Here is a 25,708-nt window from a genome sequence, read left to right on the forward strand (position 1 = left end):
AAGAACATATCACTGTTTAGAATATGAATATAAATGTGCCTTTAATTGCATCCATGTTCTTTTTTTTTTTTTTAAGTATTTATTTAGTTTATGTATGGGTACACTGTTGCTGTCTTCTGATATACCAGAAGAGGGCATTGGATCCCATTACAGATGGCTGTGAGCCACCATGTGGTTGCTGGGAATTGAACTCAGGACTTCTGGAAGAGCAGTCAGTACTCTTAACCACTGAGCCATCTCTCCAGCCCTGTATCCATGTTCTAATATTCTAAAATCCAGACTACTTTCTGGTTTCATATTTTATAATTTATATTATTGATCTAAATGGAATTTTACACAAAGAAACAGGAGAATTATATTAATTTTCATTTCCCAAATGGCTAGTCAGCTCTCTCTCACACACAGCTGCCTTTTAAATTTGTTGAAACCCTGTGTAGATTTTTATCTCATTTCAGAATTATGTTTATTTATGTACTCATTCCAATTTCACTAATAAATGCTTCTTAGTACCAAACTTTTAAATACCCAATAGAGCTACCCTCCCACTCGCTAATGTTCAAATCATTTCCTGTAGTGACCACTTAGGCTAATTTTAGAATACACACTAAAGTTGTAAAAAGCAACATTCATTTTATGGCATTATAAGTGCTTGAGTATCCACAGTAAAGTGGCTCTTGGATCCTCACATATTAGCAACATTAAGTCCTGTGTGTACTATCTCCTCTCTACTTAGCTTTGCTTTTTAAGAACTTTTATTGTGTTTTTAGTTGTGTGCTTGGAGTTGGGCACAGTGTTTTGCAGATGTATGTTGGAGTCCACATAGGCCATGAATGTACTTTGGATTCCTTGGCGTTGGAGATATAGGTGAACTGCCTGAGGCAGGTGCTGGGAACTGAACTCAGATCCTGTGCAAGAGCAGCAGCAAGTACTCTGAGCCACTGAGCCATCTTCCACCTGTCTTCCTGTAGACTTTAAACCATCCCTAGATTACTTGTGATGCATAATAGAAAGTAAAGTGCATACAAATGATTTAAGGAATGGCCTGAGAAATAACTAGGTAGTATATGTCACCAACAAAGTATTTTTCTGAACCTTTTTACAAATATGCATTTGGTTGAATCTATATTATTGAACTTCTAGCTATAGAGAGTCAATTGTATTTTTTTTTTGTTTGTTTGTTTTTTTGAGACAGGGTTTCTCTGTGTAGTCCTGGCTGTCCTGGAACTCACTCTGAAGACCAGGCTGGCCTCGAACTCAGAAATCCGCCTGCCTCTGCCTCCCAAGTGCTGGGATTAAAGGTGTGCGCCACCACCGCCCAGCTCCAATTGTATTTTTAAGTTTACCATCTGTATTTGACTAGTTTTTCAGTCTTTCAAGCTTTATGTTATTTTGGTTAATATATTCATTGCTATCCTAACAAGGTAGTTATTCCAAGATAAATGTGTATCTATAAGATCACTTGGTAAATTTTTGGCCTTAGTGAGGTATAATTAACTGATCAGAGTTATATACAAGGTATATAAAGCAGTATTTTGATGCTGACCTACCTAATCAAGACTACTGTAAACTCACATATTCACTTTTGGTTTTTGCATCAAGAACACTTAAGAAATTTGAAACACATGATGATAGTATTGGTAATGACACTTCATAGTACATTTTAGAACTATCTGTTTTCACAACTGAAAATGCTACGCTTTGACTAACATCTCCCCATGTCCATTCTACACTCTCCTGATTTCACCACCTGGAGTCCTTGACTACTTGGAGTCCACATGTAAGGGAGATGACGCAGCCTTTGTCTTTCTGTGTCTGGGTTATCTGCTTGGCAATGGCCCTCCAGATTCACTCACACCCTAGAAAGTATTGCCTTTCTCTAAGGCTGAAACAAAGTGAGTTATATCACATGCATGTTCACACACATTCATTAGTTATTTATCTGCTAGGGGGCATTTAGATTGTTTCTGTATCTTGGCTATTGTGAATAATTCCAAAAGCTTAGGGGTGTGACTGTTAGACAAATTGGCTTCACTCCATTCAGATATATAGCCAGAAGTAGGCTACAACGTAGAGCACTTCTATTGTTAAATTTTAAAGAACTTATATGTCAATTGTTAAGTGGCTATCACTCCAATTTACATTCTCACTAATGGTTGTACATGGATTGATTCCCTTTTCATCTACATCTCTGCCACTACTTGTTATATATTTTTCTTTTCATGACTATGTTTATGTGGTTGCAAACACACACACACACACACACACACACACACACACACACACACAGAGTTATGTGTGGGAGTACATATGTGTAGGAGCAGAGGACAATAGTGGGAGTCAGTTCTCTTCTCCCAACTTTACATGAGTTTCAGAGTCATGAACTGAGGTTTGCCAGGCTAGCAAAGGAAAAGATTTTAGCTAATCCACCCTAAATTAGTATATTCTAGTAGGTTTTTTTGTTTTTGTTTTTTTTTGTTTTGTTTTTTGTTTGTTTTGGTTTTTCGAGACAGGGTTTCTCTGTGTAGCCCTGGCTGTCCTGGAACTCACTCTGTAGACCAGGCTGGCCTCGAACTCAGAAATCCGCCTGCCTCTGCTTCCCAAGTGCTGGGATTAAAGGTATGTGCCACCACCGACTGGCTAGTAGGTTTTTTTTTTTTTTTTTTTTTTTTTATGGTTGAGTCTTTGGGGGTTTTTTCTATGTATAGTCTTGTTTGTTGCAAGCAGATATTTTTACTTCCTACTTTTATTTCACAATCTTTCATTTCTGTTTTGTATAACTGCTGTTTAAGCCTTCTAATCCTATGTGAAAAGAAGTGTAATGCTTGCCTTGTGTCATATCTTAGAAGTTACCTCTCATGGTACTATGGGATTTTCATATATAACTTTTAGTGTGTTGAACTTAACTTCTTTAAGAAGAGAGTGTGTACGAACTAGTATTTTGTCAACTTGATATAAGCTAGAGTCAATTGGGAAGAGAGAACCACAACTGAGAAAATGCCTCCATTAAACTGGCATGTGGGCAAGCATATGAGACATTTTCTTGATTAACACAGGAGGGACAAACTTACTATAGACGGTGCCAACTTTAGGCATGTGGTCTTGAGTTCTCTAAGAAAGCACGCGGAACAGGCCATGGGATCAAGCAAGTAAGCACAGTCCTCCATAGCTTTTACTTCAGCTCCTGCCTCCAGTTCCTGCCTAAGTCCCTGTCCCGACTTCCCTCAGTGATGGAGTGAGGCCTAAAAGCAGTAACTGAAACAAACCCTTTCATCCTTAAGTTGTTTCCGGTCACAACAATAAAACCCAAACTAAGACAGGAGTTTTTAAAGCCATGAATGGAGAACGTTATCAAATGTTTCTTTTGCATACATGGAGCTACTGACAGGGTTCTTCTCTTACTCTGTTGGTGTGGCCCAACACGACTGCTTGGTGTGTGTTGAACCACTTTTGCATTCAAGGAATAATTTAGTCATTGGTCATTTGGTCATGGTGTAAGTTTCTTTAAAATGCTACTAAAGTCAGTTTGCAAGTGGATTTTCCACCTATATTCATTATGGACATGACCCATGGTTTTCATATATTGTTTTTGTCTGAATTTGTTATTGGTGTGGTGCTGGTCTCATGAAATGAGTTTGGAGGTGGACTCTGCATAGGAACTCATTTGGTCCCGGCTCTTCTTTTCTGAGGTTTTGAAAACATACTGTCCTTACGGTCTACTCATGTTTCTACTCTTGGTTCAGTTTTGCTACACTGTTTGCTTCTCAGCGTCTTCACGGCAATCCAACTGTTACTGTAAACTGCTCACAGAAGTCCATGATCCTCTTTCTTTCTTCTTTGAGTCTTCACTCTCTTTCTTCAGTCTAGCTAAGACTAGCTAAAAGTGTCAACTTTTAGGAAACCAATTTCTGGCTTTTTTTTTTTTTTTTTTTAAAGATTCTGTTGTTTCTCTGTGCCCCTCTTTTCTAATCTTTATTTTTTACTTCTGTCCACTAACTGGGGGTTACTTTTTTTTCCTGTTTTTTATCTTTCTTCTTTGTGCAGTGCCGATAGGCACTTAGTGTTGACTCTGCTGTGTCTTACCAGTTTCAGTATTGCTGTTTTCACTTGCTGGCTGTTTTTAAGGTTCGGGACTTTTGCTTTTGTTTTCATTTGCAGATTGTCTCTCTGGAGCCCAGGCTGGTCGTGTCACCTCCCAGGTGACAGGTGTGTACCACCACATCCCATCAAGAGTTCTCTTTTATTTTACTTTGGACTCAAAGTTACTTAGTTTACAAATTTGTGAATATTACTTTCTTTTGTTAATTTTTATTTTAACTAAACTGTGGTTAAAAAGATAACTGGAATGATTTTTATTTTCTGAAATATATTAAGATTAATTTGTAACTTGATATGACAAACTCCAAGCATGTTCTATGTGCTCTTGGGGAAAATGTGCATCATGCCCTGGGTGGAAAGTCTGGCATGTTTGTTAGGTTCATTTCATTAACTGTGCTATTCACCTCAACTGTTTTATTGATTTTGTTTGGATATTCTTGCCGTTACTGAAAGTAGAGTATGGAATCTACTGTATTGCTATCAGTTTTGAGATTTAGATTTTTCTGTTACTATTTGCTTTTTATATTTCAGGAGTTCTGAACTATAATTGCTAGACCTTCCTATTATACCTTTGAATGATCATCTTTTTTTCTTTAGAAAGCTTCTGACTTAAAGGTTTCTGGCCAGCATAACGGTAACCACTGCTGATTTCTCCCTGTGGACCACCTTTGCCTTTTCTTCTTTCATTCAGTGTGTGTCCTCACATCTACACCAAGACCCCTACAGACAGCACACCACCTTTTTTCTGTTGCTTTTTCAATGGAACCAGCCGCTATTCATCTTTGGATTGGCAAGTTTAATTTATTTATATTTAAAATTCTATTATAAATATAATATCTATTATATTATATATTTGAGGTTTTTTGTTTTGTTTTGAGACAGGGCTTCTTTGTGTGTAGCTCTGGCTGTCCTAGAAGATGCTCTGCAACTCATACTAGTCTTGAATTCACAGAGATCTGCTTGCCTCTGTCTCCTGAGTGCTGGGATTAAAGGCATGCACCACCATTGCCTGGCTTAAAATACATTTATAAATTGCGATTTATTACCATTTGTTATTATTTCCTATATTCTTAGCAAACGTTTTGTTTTTTTCGATTATTTGGTGATTTTTTTGATAATTTATTTTGTAAACCAAGAGAACATGGGCATTTTTAAATCCCCAAACAAAATTAAACTAACCAACTAAACAAACCAGAAACTCCCAAGTGTTCCATCTGGGGAAACTGAAAGCCTGGCATGTGACTGGTGGATGTAAACCTGTGTAGATGCCATGGAAAATATGCCAGTTCCCAAGAAAGCACAGAGGGAATTCCTAGTGACACAGAAACTTTATTCTGGGTACGTGCTCTGATCTCTAGGCACCCACTGTCATTCGCAGCGATGGAAGACAACTGAAGCTGCTAATGACAAGCAAACAGAATGAGGCACATGCACACAAGACTTTTTCAGCCTCGAAAAAGATTTTGGGCTGCTGAGAGGACTCATGGGTAATGCCTTGCTACACAAGTCTGTTGATCTGAGTTTGAGCCCTTGAACCCAGTTAAAGTTAGGAGGAGAGCATTAGCTCTACAAAGTTGTCCTCTGATCTCCGTGTGCGTGCCATGGCTCATGTATTCATCATACAAACAAGGCAACAGTAAACTTCTAAAAATGATTCTGACTCATCACTACATACGTGATCTTAAGAAGTAAAGCAAAGCAGTGTCAAGTAAAATATGCTGGGCACAGAGAAGAAACACTACAGGACTCCACTCGGTCAAGGAACTTAGAATTGTAAGTTTCATGGAAGTTAGACTGGAGAGAAATTGAACATAGAAAGCAGAATGTGGACATGTGGTTGCCTGAGCTCACACGTGGCCAAGGGTAGCTGGATGACAGTGATGACTTGTGTTTTAAACACACATGAACTTAATGCCACTGAAATGAACACTTAGGAATAGTTAGAATGTTAAATCTCAAATTATGTCTGTTTCATCATATTTTTAAAGGGGTATTATGTTTAAAAAATTACTTACATTTGATGCTAGTATTCACACTTACTGGAACTGAGCAGTCTACTGCGGCTAAAAGAGAAAAAAATTAATAATATTCTTCATATTTATAAATAATGTGAAACATTAAATTTATAAATCACAAAAAGCTCTGTGGACTTGAAGTTCTTTGTTTAATTATTGTATTACTAGAGATTAAAAATCAGATAGCAGATAAAAAATACTAGGTGGGATTAACAGCTCATTGGGTAATGCAGACGAGAATACTGGTGAACATGACAGCATAGCACGATAACCACTGAATACTAAATGTAAGGAAGACTAAACAAGGAATGATCAGAGCATTGCTGGCCTGATGCCACGCACGCCAGGCACGCCAGCATGTCATGGCGCACCAGCACTTGAGAGGAGACTCTGACCAAGTGGAGCATCTCCACACTATTTCAAGACTTAATGAGATGCTCCGAAAACAAAGCAGGATGCTGTGGGCAGAAAGGTAGACATGTAGATACGCACATTTGTACCTCAAGAGAGATTTACACATCTGGCCAAATGATGCTAAAGTAATTCAATAGAGAATTACCCTTCAATAATTGATACCAGAAATTTTATATATGGGTAGGCAAAAATCAGTAATCTCTTTTTCATTCTATATACCAAAACTCAAAATGAACCACAAACTTAAATGGAAGAGTCAAAAGCAAAAAACTTCTAGAAGAAAACAAATTTAGAAAACTCTAAGATTAGAAAATGGTTTCTTAAACATGTCATTTAAAATACAAATTCTAAAGTATATGAAAATCGGGCTTGATTTTCACATGATTTTACTGCCATAACTTGCTATTTTCCTCAATTATTTAAAACACAACCTAAACATTTTAAAGTTCAGCTCTTGAGACTACATAGTGGGATCCCAGTCACAAAAAAAGTAAATAAAAATCTCGTAAAGTTAGTAAAAATAAATTAGTGAAATTAAAATGAAGTCTATAGCTAACTTGGAGATATCCACTAAGAGGAGACACTACTCTATCGTGGCAACAGCAAGTGTAGCTGAGGATGCAGTGGTACAGGAAACACACACAGCAGCCACTACGGAGAGGAGTCTGTCACAAAGCTAAACGTACCCATTACATACCCACGGCTCTGTTCCTAGTAAAATAAATTTACCCATGTGAAACAGAAACACATGTTCACAACTATATGTGAACACTTAAAGTAATTTAATTCCCAATAACTCAAACTGAGTCAAAACAACCCAAGTACTCTCCAAGTCATGAATCACCAATTATGACAGATTCATTAAATGGAATACATTTATTTATTTATTTATTTATTTATTTATTGACATGTTCTCTCTACATAGCCCTGACTCTCCTAGAACTCACTACATGGATCAGCCTGGCCTCAAACTCAGAGATTTGTCTCCCTCTGCCTCCTGAGTGCTGGGATTAAAGGCATGCACCATCAATTGGAATCCTATTTATAAACAAAAGTAAATACATTTAAGAGCTGGGGAGATAGCTCATATAGTAAAGTACCTGTGCAAGCACAGGACTGAATTCCATCTCCCCAAATTCATGTAAAAAAGCCAGGTGTGGTGGTGCACATTAAAATTCTCCATTGGGGAGGCAGGTGGGTCCTTAGGGATGGTTGCCAGCCAGCCTACCCTAATGGGTAAGCTTCAAATCAGGGAAAGACTGTCTCAAAAATAAGAATGGCATCTGAGGCTGTGCTCTGTTCTACACACACACACAAAACACACACAAAACACACACACACACACACACACACACACACACACACACACACACACACACTCGCCACCCAAAAAGGAAGAAATATTGATAAATACATCATGGATGCCTCAAAGTATTGTACACCTTGAAGCCAGACTCAAAGTATAAATATATATTATTCTATTAACATGAAACTCTAGAAAAGGCAAAAGTGTAGGACAGAGAACACATTGGTAGCTTCAGAGAAGAGGGGGACCTTTTCGGCTATTAGAAATGTCCTATACTGGGGTCAGCACACTGTTATTGTAGGGTCAGAGGGTAAATGCCCTGGCTTTGCCAGGTGATACACCCAGTCACCCCAGCTGATTCTGCATTTTAGTGCAAAGGTTGCTACAGCAGATATGAAAAAGAATGAACATGACTGTGCTTATGGACATTAAATTCAAATCTCATACTATTTTCAAATGCTACAAAATACCACTCCCCCTTTTCTTAGCAGCAATTTAAAATATACACACCCTTTGTCCTGAACCAACAAAAGCAAGGGGCAGGAATATGACCATACATGCTAGAGTTAAATGATCTCTTGTTTACTATGACACTGTAGTGATTACAGAGATGTAGACATTCTCAAAGTATTTCCCTATATACTTACAACTAATACATTTTATTCTACCTAAGTTATCTTTTAATAAAATCAACAATAAAAGGAAAAGTAGCACCCAGCATCTTCTTTGTGTAACTTTCTAAGTGAAAAAGCAGGCTATAGTGTATTAAGACCAGCACCTAGCTGGGTATGGTAGCACAGAGCATGTAGTTCCTTGGGAGACCAAAGCAGAAGGATGCTGATGTCAGCTCAGCTTGGGCTTTATATTAAAATCTTGTTTAAAAAAAAATCTAAAAAAAAAAAAATGTATCAGGAAGATAGTACAGTCACTAAGTGAAGAGCAGGCACACTTTTGTACTCTCAGCCCTGGGAGGCAGAGACAGGAGAGTCTCTGGGGCTTGCCTTCTATGTAGTTTAGCCTTAAAATGTCAAGTCCAAGGTCCCAGTGAGAGACCCTCTCTTAAAAAATAAAATGGATGGCTCCTGACAAATGACACCTAAGGTTGACCTCTGGCTTCTGTATGTGTATACACACACATGCATATGCACCTGAATATACACTTGCTTGCACACACACACACACACACACACACGCACACACATTCCCCAATATATACACATAAAATTTTAAACACAAATAGAACAATTAGCAATCTCTAACAACAAAAGAATATTAGAATAAATGCATTAAATGAGCTGTCTAGGCATTATGTAATTGTAAATACTGTTAACATAAAATTTGCCATTGATATAATCAATAGTTGGCATCTCACTTTAAGATACAAATCCTCTTTGAAATAATGTAAAAAAAAAACTTTTGCCACAGGTTTGTCATAATGAGAAGTAAATCTGGGGTTTAAACTGGCACAGGAAATTCAAATTTGCACATTTTTTACCTTTGGCTGAAAGGATTTTATTATAGTGAACAGCCATGTGATTCTTGATCAGCTGGAGAGTGGTTAGTCTGAGAGAAGAGGAGTCAGTGCAAAAAGCTAAAAATTAAAACATATTTAATCATTACACATGTAAACTTAATACAAACATCACAAGATACAGTTCCTGATGTCATTCTCAGCCCCGTTCTGGAGTTCTGGAAGCGGAGAGTACGCTCTCATGGCTCTGCGTCCAGTCTTCATCTTGCCCTGGGAACACTGACTAGCAACTCATAACCTGGGCTCCAGCCCTTTGAGAGTTAAGTTTTACAAGCTTGAGAGTTTGGGAAAGAGATTCTAGAATATAATCTATTAAAATAATCTAAAATATAATCTACTAATAGATTAATAATGTTAATCTACTATTAAATTACTATCTATTTTATATATTTTTATCTCATAATTAAACATCTTTAGTCATTTGCTTGATTATGAACAAATCGCTGAGCCTGGGAGATCAGACAAGTCCCAAAGCACAAGACTACACAAGGAGACTGAGGTGAGTGTCACAGAGAGGTGAGTCTCTGACTTTACAGCTGGAGTCAAGACCCACAGACTGCTTTAAGTAAAATCTACGCATCAACCTTTCCACCTTCTCTCAAATTGTTTAAACGGAATCTTAGAAGCATTAAACATCATATATATATATAAGTATAAAGCACTATGGAGGTATATTCTTAAACATTAAAAACACTTTTTACATGTTATGTGTGTGGTGCATGTACATGCCTATGCATGTTCACATGTATATGTATAAGAATAAGTGAGCATGCATGTATAGGTATCAGGAATCTTCCTTGATCAATCTCCATCTTATTTATTGAGGTAGGATCTTTCATTTGAAGCCAGGTCAGCTGATGGGTCTAACTCGCCAGCTTGCTCTGGGCATCCCAGTCCTGTCTCACCACCATGGTGGGTTGCCACTCCCACCATGGCTCTACACAGGCTTGGGATCCAACTCTCACATTTGCACAAGTGCTTTATCTATTTATCCATCAAGCTATCTCCCCAGCCCCTGGAAAATTGTTGAGAAGTAATAGGAACATATACTTAAAATTCAACAGTAAAATAGAATACAGAGCTTGAAAAAGATTGACTCTTCTACTCTGAACGTTAGATTCCCCTCCTAGATCTAGCCTTCAGTACTTCAAAGTCAATCCATTCAGGGAAACTCCAAATAACATAAGCACGTGGACACGCGCCATGCACTGTCACACTCTCTCTACCAGTAAAATCCCTTTCAGCCATGGTTATCACCATTTAATAGAAGTGCAGAGCTGTGCACTAAGTCTGTGTCATAGTCCTGCAAAGGAGGTGGTGCTGAGATAAGAGCCAATGTAGATGCATGCTGACAAATGCTCTGCCTTCACTAGCTCTGCAGGTGCATGCTCGTGTGTGTGTGTGTGTGTGTGTGTGTGTGTGTGTGTCCATGCACACCCTCCTAAAGAGTGAACCTAGGAGCTAAGCTTGAATTAAAGGTGCTATTCGAACCCTGTACCCCTGAGCTGTAGCCCCAGCACTTTTTACTTTTTATAAAGTTGTTCATCAGGCCATCTGACCTCCCAGCACAGAGAAAGCTGAGTTTTTACCAAGGCTGCAGCTGTAAGGAGCTTACTTACCGTTGCTCTTGGTGCTCAAGTGTCCTGTAAACAGGCATGGTGGACTGTATCTGGGAAGGACAGAGGTTGCTCTGACTTTCAACAACAATAAAAACCACAAATTAGGACATGTGAAACACAACTTTCATAAAAAACAATATAGAATTTAAAAAACAACACATTTACTTTTAAATAAAGTTACTGAAACTTTTATTCAGCTAGGCATGGTGGTGTACACCTATAATCCCAGCAGTTTGGAGGCAAAGGCAGCAGATCTCTAAATTCCAAGCTAGCCTGGTCTATATAAAAAGTTCAAATCCAGCTAGGGGTAAATAATTAGACCCTGTCTCAAAAAAAAAAAAAAAAATAAATCATTGCTTTGTTACTACCAACAATAATTTATCAACTAGGAAAAATCCCGTGACCACAGATTGAACATTTTCTTTTTTGAGAAAATAAGGGCTGGGAGATGGCTCAGTTGATAAAGTGGCCATCACAGAAACACCGAAGCCCTCAGTTTGGAATCCATGTAAAAAGCCAGGCATGGCAGCACATGCCTTTATCTCCATCGTTGGAGGGGACGGGGTGGGCACAGATAGATCCCTGGCACTCTTTGACAAACTACTGTAGCTGAATCAGTGAGCTTCAAAGTTGAGGCACTGACAGTTTTAGGTGTAACTTGACACAACCTAAGATTACCTAGGAAAAGTCTCAGTGAGGAAGTGCCTGGGGCACATCAGAGCTTCAAGCTCCTCCTGTGAAAGCTTCTGTGCAGCAGGACAATACCCATTGGGACATTTTACCCCAGCAACAGAAATAAAACAGAGGGAGACCTTGTCTTAAAAAATAAAGGTGGAGAAAACCTGAGGAGAGACACTTGACCTTAGTTTCAAACCTACACATAGGTGCACACACTCTTATTTTTTTTTTTCTTTTTTAAGAAAACAAGCTATTTTATGTGAAGCACTGTATATATGGGGGTCTGTGCTAGGCAAGTGCTCTACTACTGAACTGCTTGCTTTTTGTTGTTGTTGTTTGTTTTTCGAGACAGGGTTTCTCTGTGTAGCCCTGGCTGTCCTGGAACTCACTCCGTAGACCAGGCTGTCCTCGGACTCAGAAATCTGCCTGCCTCTGCCTCCCAAGTGCTGGGATTAAAGGCATGCGCTACCACTGCCCGGCTTACGGAACTGCTTTCAAACTAAGATTGAAAGAAAATTTTGAAATAGGCCCAAACTAATAAAATAACAGGGCCCTGTGATTCTTTTTCCTAACCTAAATAGTTACAAATGCCTGTCAGCAGGTTTGGGCCCAGTTAATTAGTTACAGAAAATATAGAGTTATAGGACCAAGGACGAAGGCCTGTTGAGCCTCCCAAGGACTTGGCCAGACACATAGATAAAAAGTATACAAGGACATCCTTAGAAGAACAGAGATATGTCCAAATGAGTAATGGGCCATCTGGTGTTCCTCCAGACCCTTTCCCCCTCCCCTTGAGGTCTTCTCAATGTCCATGAAACTGCAATTTAAGTTTACCTAGACTAGACACTATAGATAAGCTTCCACCTGTAGGAACTGCCCTCCGCCCCCTCGACTTGCACAGCTGCTGATATGAAGCAGCCAATTGTGTGTACCCGTGCAGAGGTGCCCCTTTTCTCCCCACTCCATCCTTATAAAAACTCTAAAACCTGGAGCCCAGGGGTTGTTCCCACTGTCTCTTGCATGAGACGTGTTGGGCAGCCCAGAATGTTCTGTCATTAAACCTCCTCGTGTGCTTGCAACAAGACGGTCTCTCGTGTGTCCTTTGGGTGCGTGCCATCCTGAGACTCGAGTCGGGATCCCTGAGAGATTCCCTTCTGGGCAGTCTCAGGTCTTTCAAGATATTTTCAGAATGGTTTACTTTGAGATTTTAGTTTTACTGGGTCAAGTGATCAGTAGACCACTTATGTCACTTGATATATAATGATTTTATTCTGTTCACTACTGACACATTAGATTTTTGTCTTGAGATAATATATATATTGAGTTAAATTTATATTATTTTCTTTTGAGATTAGGTCTTGATATATTGCCCAGGCCTAGGCTGGTCTTGAATTCCTGGACTCAAGTGATCCTGCCTCAGGCTTCCAAGCAATTGGAATTACAGGTACACACCAATGTGTACCTAAACAACTAAACTAAACACTCTGTATTTGAAGAGAATTCCAAATAGTCTCTGACCTTTCAGACTTCGTGGGATTAGAAAATTACAGACACCATCACAAAACAATCTATTTCTTCACAATTTAATTGTATGTTCAGTAATAATCTTTAAAAAGAAGCCGAGTTTCAGTGCTAATTTAACTAGTGTGTAGAACATAAACACTGTATTCCCCGGGCAGCTTTTTTGGTTGTTTCTTCTTTATTTATTTACATTAAGATGTGCACTCACTGGTTTCTAACATTCCTAACAGATAAATGCCATGTTAAAACTCACAGAGCTGAAGGGAGGCCTAGACAACTAGTTTCACCTACGCCCTCTCTCAGGCATTGCTCCCTCGAAAGGGTATATTTTTCTGTTTCTTGATATGACTTTTTTTTTTTTTTTTTTTTTTGCCAATGCAAGTGTTAGGTAACATTGTAGTAATTATTACTTCTGGCTACTTTTATGACTGTCTAGCAGTGTTTTACACTCATTTAAATAACTCTAAGTACAGTTTCTATATCCTGAGTGGACCCAGAATGATTCAAAAGCAGTCTCAAACTAAATGCCCAGAAAAAGAACAGTCTTCTCTAATTAAGACTAAAAATTGCTGCATGAGATTGATTGATGAGGTCTTAGTGGGACAGTCAAATTCTGCAGCTTGGTTTCCTATACGATGTGGTTTTACTAACAACCAGAAGAAACTTCACTGAGGAAAAAAAGTGGTGTTTCAGTATTTTCCCAACATTTCTGCCAGTTTAGGAATAGGTCACTTCTAAAGGTATTTCCAAGGGAACGACAGATTGTAAAACCTTTCCCGAGCTCCTTTCAGTTGGCTGTCTTAACAGGTTGTCTCCTCTTGCTTTCTGCTGTATCACTACTCTTGGAGGCTGACCCCACAAAAGAATGTGACTAACTGTGAGCAGGTGAGGCATTTTTCCCTCGGGGCTCTTCAGTATCCTATATTCTGAAACAGCTGAGGGAACTAATCAAATCTCAGATAGTTACTTTAAACTAAAATTAAGCATTTAAGCTTCAGCTTAATTAATAGTTATTTATAATTTATGATCAATTACAATGATAATTGCTTATAATTTATATTATATGAAAACTAGCCCAGATACTTATTGAATACAGCATGTACACCAGCAACAATGATATTACCATATGTTATGGGCTAAAAGTAAAGCTACCTGGGTAGGTTAAAAAGTATAAACCCTTTTACGTTTGTCACCTCATTTAAAAATAAACACCAAAACCTAAGTCTTCTTTTTTTTTTTTAAAGCCAATATCAACTTATTTATATATTTATTTACTTGCTGTAGATGAGTGTTTTGCTTAGGTGTATACATATATGCTACACGTGTACCTAATGCGCATGGGTGTCAGAAGAGGGTGTTGGATCTCCTAGAGCTGGAGTTGTATGGTTGTGAGCCACCAAGTGGATGCTGGGAATTGAACCTGGGTCCTGTGAAATAGCAGTAAGTGCTCTTAACCACTAAGCCAACTATCCAGCCCCCCCCCCCCACCCCCAAGTCTTTTACTATACAAAGAACTTGAGGGTTTTAGATCCTAAGTCTAGGGTCATATCTTGTTCTGTCACCAACTGTGATGCTGAGGCAATTATTTACAATCTTTTATTTATTTCAAAATATGAATAATACCCATCTAACAGGCCTTGTGTGTAAACAAGTGTTATGTGTGGAACATAGTAAAGATTCAAAGTTTGTTTTGTAACTATTTCTAAAGACCGTAACAGCATTTGCTGTGCTTTCTCTATCGAGAGCTTAGGTTGGGATGGTGTCTGAACATCCTGCCTGCTGACCTTCTACGTTATTGTGATCAATCATTGTAAAATACAGGTGCATGCAAGATGAAAGCAAGGCTTACTTCAAGGACTCATTAGCAGATCGATTCAAAGGTACCCTTTAAATAGACAACACCAGTCCTGTGTGTGTGTGTGTTGCCTATTTCAGTCTTAAGAAAGAATACTTCGACTAGGCTGATTTGTAAAGATGTATGGGTAGAGGTCACAAACTACTTCACACGCCCCACTGGACTCAGAAAATGACTCAAGACAAAAAAAAAAAAAAAAAAAAAAAAAAACGGTGTACATTGTGATTATATTATAGTAGTCGTTTGTTATTAACATTCAATCCACCAACCAGCCATATTGGACGTTTATTACAAAGGCAATACTCCAGCTCCCACCTTGGAGCACCTTGAGTTCTAACGAGCTCTGGGTGAGTCAGTTCTGGAGGGAGGAAGGCAAGGAGTAGAAGATTTCACGTACTTAAAACGCACCAGGAGCTTGCTACATATTATCTGCACTTAATCCCCGAGAACTCCACCGCATAGGTATTTTCACTAAGTTCAAGATGAGGGAACTGAGGGTCGTTTCTGTGAAAGCAGCAGGCCTGATCTGGGACTCAGGTCAGACTTCAAAGATCAGGCTTAGTATTCTGCCTAGGAGATACTCAAGTGATACAGGCTGCAGGATACTCCAGGATCAGGGAGGGGATGGATGTCAGGGCGACAAACTCAAGATCAGGCAGTAGATCAATGAGGCGACGATGCAGGGCCTTCCTGAGCTCCGGGCCTTTCTAGCTCTAGTCACTACCCCGCGACACTGGAGAAGGAGCTGGCAGGTGACCTGAAAGGCCGTGGCGCAGCCTAGACCCGCGCAGCCCCTTACCTCTCCGGCTGCCATCCATGCTTAGTCCTCCTGCCGCCTCCGCGGTTGTGTCCCCTTGGTTCTTACTGGGACCAAGCCGGGCCCCCCGCAGCGGAGGTGAAAATGGAAAGACCAGGCCCGTAGGGCCGCAAGGGGCCACAGAGACGGTCGCCAGGCCGGTTGCTAAGGGCCGGCTCCGCGGCTGCTGATTATGACGTCACAACACAGGGACGTGTGCTCCTAGGCCCCGCCCCGACCACGGGCTCACGCATTCCAGGCTACAGCAAGTGCCAGCAGCCGGCGGGAGCAAGGCTCCGGATGCCAATCTGTTGTCTTGGGAGCCTGGCAGTTATTCAGAGTGAACTGTCAGGAAAGCGAGTCATATCTGTTTCCATCACCATACCCACTTTATATTTGGGTGCCTAGGATTCGAACTCAAGTCCCCAAGCTTGCAGCGCAAGCGCTCTTGACCAGGGAGTTATCTTCAACAGCCCCCATCTTAGTTTGTACGCATTAGTTTGCATTTCCTTTCTGCCTCCTGAGTTCCTTAGCTCCTACACTCGCTCTCTTTATCTTAAAGCCACAAAGATCATTTCATTTTGAATGGAAGAAGGTAGTGAGAAAAGGGTAGATGGATTCTGTGGCTTTCTGCGAGTTGTTTTTGTAGTAGTTAATTGTGAATCCTTGGGAATAAGATCAGAACGGGGTAGAGAGAGTGCAGAAATCCTCCTGTCATGCTAGATTTCACACAACCCGTTTCATTTTGAATGGAAGAAGGCAGCGAGATAGGGATCTATGGTGGATTCTGCAGCTTTCTGTTAGTAGTTTATTTTTGCAGTAGTTAACTGTGAATCCTTGTTGTAAGTCCTTGTTGTATCATATATAGCAGCATTCCTAGGTTCTGCACACTAGAAGACCACAACCCATTGATTGCAGCCAAATTCCTGGCAACCAAATATGTCACTAGGTATTGCCAAAGGTTGCCTGAATTTTGAGCGTCTATATATTATGGTTGATTTTTATGGCACCTTATCGAAAGTGAGAACCTCCAGAACAGGGAGGTTTTCCTGATTGCCTTAAATGATTTGGAAGACCCACGCTGATTGATTGTGGGTGCTATCTTCTAGTAGCAGTTCAGATTTAAAAGGTCATGGCCGAAAAGGAAGATAGCTCACCTCTTCTGGCTTGTCTTTTCCTCGTGCGGCTCAAGTTGATCTCTGCTGCTGCTGTGGTTGAATCTTTCCACACAAGAACCAGCTTTCTATTTTTTTTTTTTTTTTTTTTTCAGTTTTCTATCAGGATCTAAGGACCAGCAGCTCTCCGGGATTCTTTCAGGTTTTTGGCACCAGATCAGGACAGCTGAGGCATCCTTCTTGTGGACAGAGCAACTATGCCAGCCTCCCCAGTGAGAGATGGTCACCATGGTGGAGGGGAGATTACTCTGACTACAGAGGCACTCAAGGATGGAGAAACTACTGAGTTATCAGCCTCTTGGCTGTAATTCAGCTGTATTTACTATTTGTAAGCAGACTTAGTAAGTACACACACACACACACACACACACACACACACACCGTTGGTTCTGCTCCTCTATAGATCCCTGTGGACAGTGCTCTCTAGGCAGTTGGTATAGAGGAATTTTAATCCAGCAACATGGCTGCTCTGGCTGGAATACACACACACACCTTTAGTACACACCTTTAATCCCAAACAATGAAAGTAAGGATAGTTTATAGAAGAAAGGAGCATGTTTGAAAGGGCAGGTCAGTGAGTCAGTTCAGTTGAATTCAGTCAGTTGGGGTCAGTGCAGTGAGTGTGGTACAGTGGAGTTGATTTCCTGAGTTCATGCAGTTCAGTGCAGGTCAGCAGAGGCTGCTGAAGCCAGAGAATAAGAAGGAGCAAGAAGATTAGAACAAATTGCCAGAGTTAGTTTGAAGCCAAGCAGAGCAATTCAGTGAAAAGCTTAGTGAAGCCAGATTGAATTTTGGAGAGGAGTTTGAGCCAGAACAGCTGAGTTGAACCAGCCAGCCAGAGTTCAGAAAGGCCTAGTAAGGGTGAGCTTATTCAGCAGTAAGCCTCCAAGACAACCACATCAGATGAATACAAGTTATTTTACAGGATTCACAATGGAGGAGTTAAGAGAAAGGACTGAAGAAGCTGAAGGGGTTTGCTACCTCATAGGAAGAACAAAAATATCAACCAACCAGACCCCCACAGAGCTCCCAGGGAAGAAACCACCAACCAAGGAGTATACATGGAGGGACCCATGCCTCCAGCTGCATATGTAGCAGAGGATGGCCTTGTCGGGAATCAATGGGAGGAGAGGCCCTTGGTCCTGTGAAGGCTCGATGCCCCAATGTAGGGAAATTCGAGGGCAGGGAGAAGGGAATGGGTGGGTGGGTGGGTGAGGGAACACCCTCATAGAAACAGAGGAGGGGGGATGGGATAGAGGGTTAGGGGGGCTAACCAGAAAAGGGGATAACATTTGAAATGTAAATAAACTATTCAATTAAAAAAAGTTATTTTACAAGATGGTTCTGGGTTGTATAGAAAAGCAAATTGAGCAAGTCTTGAGGAGCAAGCTGGTAAGTCATGTTCCTCCATAGTCAGCCTCTAGGTTCCTGCCTTGAATTCCTGTCCTGACTTCCCTTCATGATGCACTGTAAATTGTAAGATGAAATAAACCATTTTATCCAAGTTGCTTTTGGTTACGCTGTTTTATCATAGCAAGAGAAACCCAACTAAGATAGCATACAAGTTTGACCATGAATTAAATTTTAAGCCTGGGTAAGCCACAGGTCCCTGTTTATGTAAATGAAAAAGATGCTGGAAATTGTGCAGATACAAGTGTCATGACATGGACAGTGGCTGTCCAAGAAAATGTATTGTACAGGTATCAGGTTTCTCCTTTCTAAGACTTCTGTTTCAGAAGAGCCAAATATGAGAGTTAGGCTTCAGAAATTCTATAACAATGAAAGGAGAAAAAAAAATAAACAGAATCCCAGTTATGACAGTGCCCAGAATACTGGCCCTCTAAGACATAGGGAGGAGAGAAAATTGGACTTGAAATATGCTGATTCTGTACCTCCAACAGTATTTAGGATGATACAGAGTAGGGGACCAAGGGAGTTGGCAGCTGTGGTCCAGAGGTCAGGAACATCTACTGCTCTTGCCGAGGACTCAAGTTCAGTTCCCAGCTGCCACACTGGGCAGCTTCAGGGCATCTGATACCTTTGGCCTCCAATGACTCCTGTGCTGATGTGTGCACACCCACAGGTACTCAGTTAAAAATAAAAAATTTTTTATTCCTACTCGTTGTTACTTAAAATTCATTCCATTATTAGCAGCTTAAACAAAAATCCACCTTGCTTATAATACTGTGCATAGTAGGTCTTCAGCAAGCATTTGCTAAGTTTGACTACAGCTGAAATTTAGAGGGCAAACTGAGGAAGGCAACACGACGATTTGGGTCACTAGAAAGAGATGCGAGCATCTTTTATCAAGGCAGACTTGGGGATAACATATTCTGCTCTGGGTCCTTTCGGTATACATTATGGCTTCTGTTTTTGTGGGTTTTTAAAAAAATGGAATCCATGTGTGTGCAAACATGTATGTCTCTGCATCTATATGTGTTTATTATGTTTTTTTGGGCTATTTTCCCTATTTTGTTGTTTTGTATTATTCTCATTTGTTTGTTTTTGATTTGTCTTATTCTATTTTATTATTATTCCTTAGATGCCTGTTTTTCAACAAGAGACTGAAAGGTTGTGTGAATCTGGATGGGAGGGGATAAGGAGGAATTGGGAGGAGTAAGTGGAGAGGAAACTGTAATCAGAATATATTGTACGGGAAAAAACTAGTTTCAGTTAAAGATAAAGCATATTCTACTTTGAAGTAGGAAAGAGCTGCCTGGTCAGGGGAGGGCAGGAGAGTAGAGAGAGCCTTGAAGCAGCATTGCTTGGTGTTTGACTTTCTCTGAGACGGTCCTTCATTTGGTGTTTCTCTTTAAAGCCTCAATGTTGTTTCGTTCTTTCAAAAATAAATGCAACAGGGTCTATTGATTTCCAGTTCTGCAATGAACATATTACTTCAAGTGAAATATAATTTGTCCTTGGGTTTCTCTCTGTGTATATGAACAAGAGACAACACCTTTTCCCAGAGACAATCCAAGTTTTGACCACAGGCACACGCACAGCTAGTATTGCAGGGTTAAGCACCCACGAGCACCTTTCCACTGGGGCATCAGTACTAGTTGCACAAACTTCTGGAAGGAGACATAATTCTGAAGACCCTTTGCTAGCTGTATCGGCATGACTCCACATTCAGAAATTACTTCAGTAGTATATTGTTGTTATTCAGATTCAGAAATTGGCACATCTACATTTTGGAAAGAAAAATAATATCCTCTTGAGTGAGTTGTCCAGTGAAGGACAATGGTTTCACCGTGTGTGTTTAAAAGATAATAAAAATTATGATTTTTATTTGGTTTTGATATTATTTTTAGGCCACTTTTTGTCTTGTTTGTTCTTTTTATTGGGAATGTGGCTTTTATTATTTTTTTTAATTTGTGTGTGTGTGTGTGTGTGTGCACTTGTGTGTGCCCTCAGAGTTCAGATGAGGACTTGACTCTCCTAGAACTAGAGTTACAGGCACTGCTTGTGAGTCACCGTGTGAGTACTGGGATCTAACTCGGGCCCTCTGCAAGAGTAAGACATGCTCCTACCTACTGAGCCAACCAACCCTCCAGTCCTCTCTTCTCTTATTTTAATGGTTTAATTAGATCTCTCTACTTGAATGATTTCTAAGCCTTTGGGGTGGTGATATAAATAAAATCAATTATGTATAAACAGTCTGTACCGTCTGACCTAGTAAAACATGTAGTTGTGTTCATTATATTTTAATGTGTTATTATTGTACATTTAATTTCTATTTTGTACCTAGTACACTTCACAGTACAGCAGGCTCCTAGAACGGTGCTTACCTCTTTGGATGTGCCTAAGAAGGGTCTGTGAAAATTATCTACTGAAAGCAGAAAAGAGACATAAGAAACAAAAGGTCAAAGTTTTACCTTTGTTTTTATTGGGTTATTATAAAATATTATTATGATATTTAACATTTTAAATCACATAGTGTTGATTTGTGTGTGCATATGTATACATGTATGTATGTATGTGCACACGTATCATAGCATGTGTGTGGGAGTTAGAGGGACAGTTTTCTCCTCCCACTGTGTGGGGCATCAGGCTTGGTGGCAGGTGTTTTTACCTGTTGAACTCTCTCTCCTGACCGTGCATGTTTTTTGTTGTTATTTAGTTTTAGTGTTTTTCTCCTAATGTAAATGAATATTTCACTTGTCTGTCTGTGCAGCATGTGCATGCCTGGTACCCGTGGAGGCCACAAGGCTTCAGATCCCCTGGGACTGGAGTTTTAGATAGTTGTGAGCTGCCATTTGGGTGCTGGAACTTGAACCCAGTTCCTCTGGAAGAGCAGCCAGTGCTTTTATCCAGTGAGCCATCTCTCCAACCCCTCTACTAACCTATGTTAACCCTGAAGTTCCTAAAGGACATAAAGAAAGAAAATCATAGAATATTTTTGAATTATCCACCAGGGCCAAAGAAAAGACTTTGTGTGACCTCAAACATATGGAATTAAAAGATGTGTGACCTCAGTTCTGAAGAAAATTCTTTAAGTTTCAGTGACTGAAAACTGCTGGGGAATCTGAGCTACGATTTTTTTTTTAAAAAGCCATTTCTCAATGTGATTCATTTAAAAGCCAGTCGACACAATGTAAGTTAAAAGTGTGTCAGCATTGATCTGAAATGGATTAATTCTCTGCTTGTCACTAGAGGGGGCCTTAGGAAAGGCTTAAGCTCCAGCCGTGTGAGAAACGTCAGATATGTGCAAGCAATATTAACTCACAGGTCTCTTATCCAAGGACTGTAAGGTGCAAACACTGTAAGAAATGACTCTTGGGTTGGGTTGTTTCAGTTATAGTTAAAGACAGAACAAGAACTTCTTTTTCAAGGGCAGGGAAAGCTTATGATATTATCTAAAAGTCCTCAGTGGATAAAAAAAAATCTTCATCATTGTCAACCTATAATTTGATTTTTAAAAATTTTATTGTGTAAAGCAAGAGACAGTAGAAATGTCTATAATTCTTTGTGAAATAATAGGCGTCTAATGGGAATACAGGTACACAAACAGTGATAATAAGATTTACTGACCTCAAGTGATCATTCTGAAGCATCTTACGCAATAGAACCCAGAACCCTGATCATAGACAGACTCTTGTCCCTGATCATTCTAGTGAGCTATAAAACCACAAAGGGTTTTATGTCTTTTTGTGGTATTAAATGTTGAACATTATACTTCAGGGTCTTACATTTTCTAGACAAGCAAGCTCTCTACTGCTAAAACATACCCAGTCCTTGGTTATTGTTTATTTGTTTTGAGACAAGGTTTCTCCAAATTGGATTTTAGCTCATGATATTTTGGGCCTTTACCTTCTGAGTTCTGGGGTTACAGATTCAAGTCACGACACATTGCTAAACCATGGTGCAGTGGTTCTCAACCTGTGGGTTGTAACCCATTTGGGGGATCAAAAAAATAATTCACAGGGGTTGAATATCAGATACCCATAATAGCGGATGTTTACATCACAATTCACAACAGTAATGAAATTACAGTTATGAAGTAGTAACGAAATAATTTTATGGTTGGGGGGGGGTCACCACAACAGGAGGGACTGTATTAAAGGGTTGAAGCTTTAGGATAGTTGAGAACCACTGCCATAGTGGTTTTGATTGCACTTAAAAAATGATTTGTTTTTATTTTATGTGTATGTCTGTGCACTATGTAAGTGCAATGCCTGCACAGGCCAGAAGGGGATGATGTTGGAAGCCCTGGAACTGGAGTTACAGATGGCTATGAACCACCATATGGGTACTGAGGATCCAACTCAGGTCCTCTGGGAGAATAGCTGATACTCCTAACTGCAGAGCTCCATCTCCACCCCTCCCTACACATTTTCAATATGCTTACTCCCACAATACAGTTTCATTGTCCCTGTCTTTAAAAAGAGCACAAACCTGTATCTCAGTAGGCAGCTTGGCTGGCTTCTTGCTACCAGAACCATTCACATCACGACCTTTTGGTAAAGGCTGTCAAGATTTCGGACATCAGATCCACTGATGATTGTCACAGTCCTCCATCTTTGTTTCTTCCCTGCTGTGTTCATCAAATATTTTCATTCAAGTAAGAGAACAGATCTCTGTGAAGATAACTCACTCGTTTGTTGGTTGCTAGGTAACCTGATCTTATAGTGTAGGAACATTTTATATACTCTTCTCCTGCCAATCAACTGTCACAATGAGTTAGAAGGATGCTCGGCCTAAGGAGCCAATTATCTGTACTGAAGGCATTCACTCTGTTTATAGATGGCACTGCCCTGAAAACAGATAACAAAACAACAATGACAACAGCAACACACACACACACACACACAAAAAAAAAAAACCCCAAAAAACAAAAGCTACAACCAACTTGTTCATCTGGTCAGATAATCCTGCTTAAGAAAAGAATTTGGAGATTATAGTTCTCATTCAGTGGGATCAAATATCTTCCAAGAAGCAACTTAAGAGAAGAAGGATTTATTCTGGTTCGTGTGTTGAGAGGTGCTGTTTATTACTGTGGGGAAAGCATGGTGGTCTTCATGGCAACTTGCAGCCCTGTCAGTGGGAACTTGAGGCTGCTTGTCTATATCTTATCGCATGAATAAACAGAGGGCTTGGGCAGGAACTAGACCAGGCTATGACACATAAGTCCTGTTCTGTAAAATTAGACAGCATCTTACTATATAGGATTGGCTGGCCCTGGAACTTACTGTGTAGACCAGTCTGTCCCCAGACTCACAGAGATCCTCCTGCCTCTGCCTCCCAAACACTGGGGTTAAATATGTGTGCCACCATGCCTGGCCTAAAGACCTGTCCTCCAGGGCCTGGCAGAGGGCCAAGGAAGTAACTAGCTAAAGCTCTAACAGTCTTTAGGCAAGAACTGTACAGATGAGAATAGAGTGCCGAGCTTTCTCACACCCTGGCAAGGAAAATGCTGGTATGTTCTTTCCTGGTGCCTGAGTTCCCTGGAGGGACAGAATCCTATCTGCAGACAGTGGTAAGTTGCTCAATAGAAAACCCCTCTTTTTTGGCTTCCTTCTCTTCTCTGTCCTGCTTCTGTACCCTGTTGGATGCTTTAGTGAGATTACTTTCCACAGGATTATTGCACCTTGAGTCTTCAATCATGGTCAGCATCAGGAAGGCGAAACTGACAGCCGAGCTTTCTGTGAACCACATATGTGCTTCCCCTTCTGCCAGTCCCACAGGTGTAATGATGCTGTTGTACAGGTGAAGATACCAGGTCCTTCACTAGGCTCGCACAGCCAATAGCAGCAGAGCCTGGTTCAAAGCAAGTTGATTCCAGGCTATGCTTAATAACTATTCTTTGCCACTTGCCACTTGGCAGGATTGCTGTAGGAATCCAGATCCTGATAATTCTTTCAAAGCAGCTACAAGCTCAGAGATGACCAACAAGCACGTAAATGAATCAGAGAGAATCTCATCATGTTGTGAGGGAAATGTGAGCCAAAGATCATGTGCCTAGTGCATAATTATTACTGAAGTAATATGTGGCAGTTTTTCAGTTTATGGAAGTCATTGATGCTGTTTTTCCTTGCCTTTCCAAATAAAATAAATAAATAAATAAATAAATAAAATGGAGCTTTCATTTTTGAGGCATATTTTTCTAGGGTGAAATTATTGTTTCACATCTTAAGGCAAGTGGCAGTTCTTTTAGGTTAAGGCAAAGAAATCATCTTAAGGGAGGGAGAGAAACTGGACTCAAGTGCCCTATGTTATGTCAGAGAATAATGCATGCTGTTCTTTAAAGAGTGGAGATTTATGGGCTGGAGAGATGACCCCCTGGTTAAGGGCACTTGCTGCTCTTGCAGAGGACCTGAGTTTGGTTTCCAGCACCCAAGTCAGACAGAACACAACTGTATGTAAGTCTAGTTCTAAGGGATTGAAAGTCCTCTTCTGGCTTCCACAAACACCTATATTCACACACTATTCTCTCTCTCTCTCTCTCTCTCTCTCTCTCTCTCTCTCTCTCTCTCTCTCTCCTTCCCTCCCTCCGTCCCTCCCTCCTTCCCTCTCTCACACACACTCACACATACACAATTTAGGAGGACTGGACATTGGTGTTCAGTGGACACTTAGAACTTAGCGGGTGCTATCTGTGGTACATGAGGAAGTGGCATGCGCTGAGAGAGAAGAGCTTTACAGTGTCTGTTGCCCTGGCAACAGGGGCCATGCAAAACACATTTACTGTTCATATTTAAATTTTTTATTATGAAGTGACCTTCGAGGTTCTTTTACAGTTGGCTGAGTACAGGAAAGATGTGAGCACTTACTGTTTGTCTGAGGAGTGTCTTTTCCCTTTGCTTCCTATGGGAAATCAATCTCTGATCCTTTAGATGATGCGGGCTCCCCCCTTCTGTCCTTTCCAGGCCCATCTCTTTTCTTACCCATTGATTATCACAGGAAGGGACAGAGAATCCTCGGTCTAGCAGAGCATTTCCAGTCAGCTGGCTCCAGAGACTGAATGAGAGGTGCATTCAGGACCTTGGATGTAAGTATCCCACTTCCTGGAGTATCCACATCCTTCTTCACACACAGTGGCTGGAGCTACTCCCTGAATGTTTTCTTTATAACTAGGAGCTATGAGTCTTGGGCTACTGACAGCTATCTTGCTCTGTGTGGGAAAGAAGGAAGAGAAGGAGAGGGGGAATGAGGAAGAGGATGAGGAGGAAGAGGAGGAAGAAGATACAGCCTTAAGGACATTTT

The 25,708-nt window shown here is 40.3% G+C and overlaps 1 protein-coding gene across 4 annotated transcripts in view; it reads right to left on the bottom strand.

The window, feature by feature from the left end:
* Spata7 (spermatogenesis associated 7) overlaps positions 1-16,016 on the bottom strand; it is a 44,645-nt gene extending 28,629 nt beyond the window's left edge. For 2 of the 4 annotated variants that reach the window (XM_076921458.1, XM_076921457.1), the window contains exons 1-4: positions 15,834-16,016; positions 10,981-11,055; positions 9,326-9,421; positions 6,111-6,158 (exon numbers count right to left, since the gene is read on the bottom strand). In XM_076921458.1, the coding sequence (XP_076777573.1) occupies positions 6,111-6,158; positions 9,326-9,421; positions 10,981-11,055; positions 15,834-15,852 (238 nt within the window). In that variant the 5' untranslated portion in view covers positions 15,853-16,016. The remainder of the gene's footprint in view (positions 1-6,110; positions 6,159-9,325; positions 9,422-10,980; positions 11,056-15,833) is intronic. The other 2 variants (XM_076921460.1, XM_076921459.1) reach the window with 2 other exon arrangements.
* Between the last annotated feature and the right edge of the window lie 9,692 nt (positions 16,017-25,708).

The sequence above is a fragment of the Arvicanthis niloticus genome, chromosome 23, assembly GCF_011762505.2.
Source record: "Arvicanthis niloticus isolate mArvNil1 chromosome 23, mArvNil1.pat.X, whole genome shotgun sequence".
Taxonomy (NCBI): domain Eukaryota; kingdom Metazoa; phylum Chordata; class Mammalia; order Rodentia; family Muridae; genus Arvicanthis; species Arvicanthis niloticus.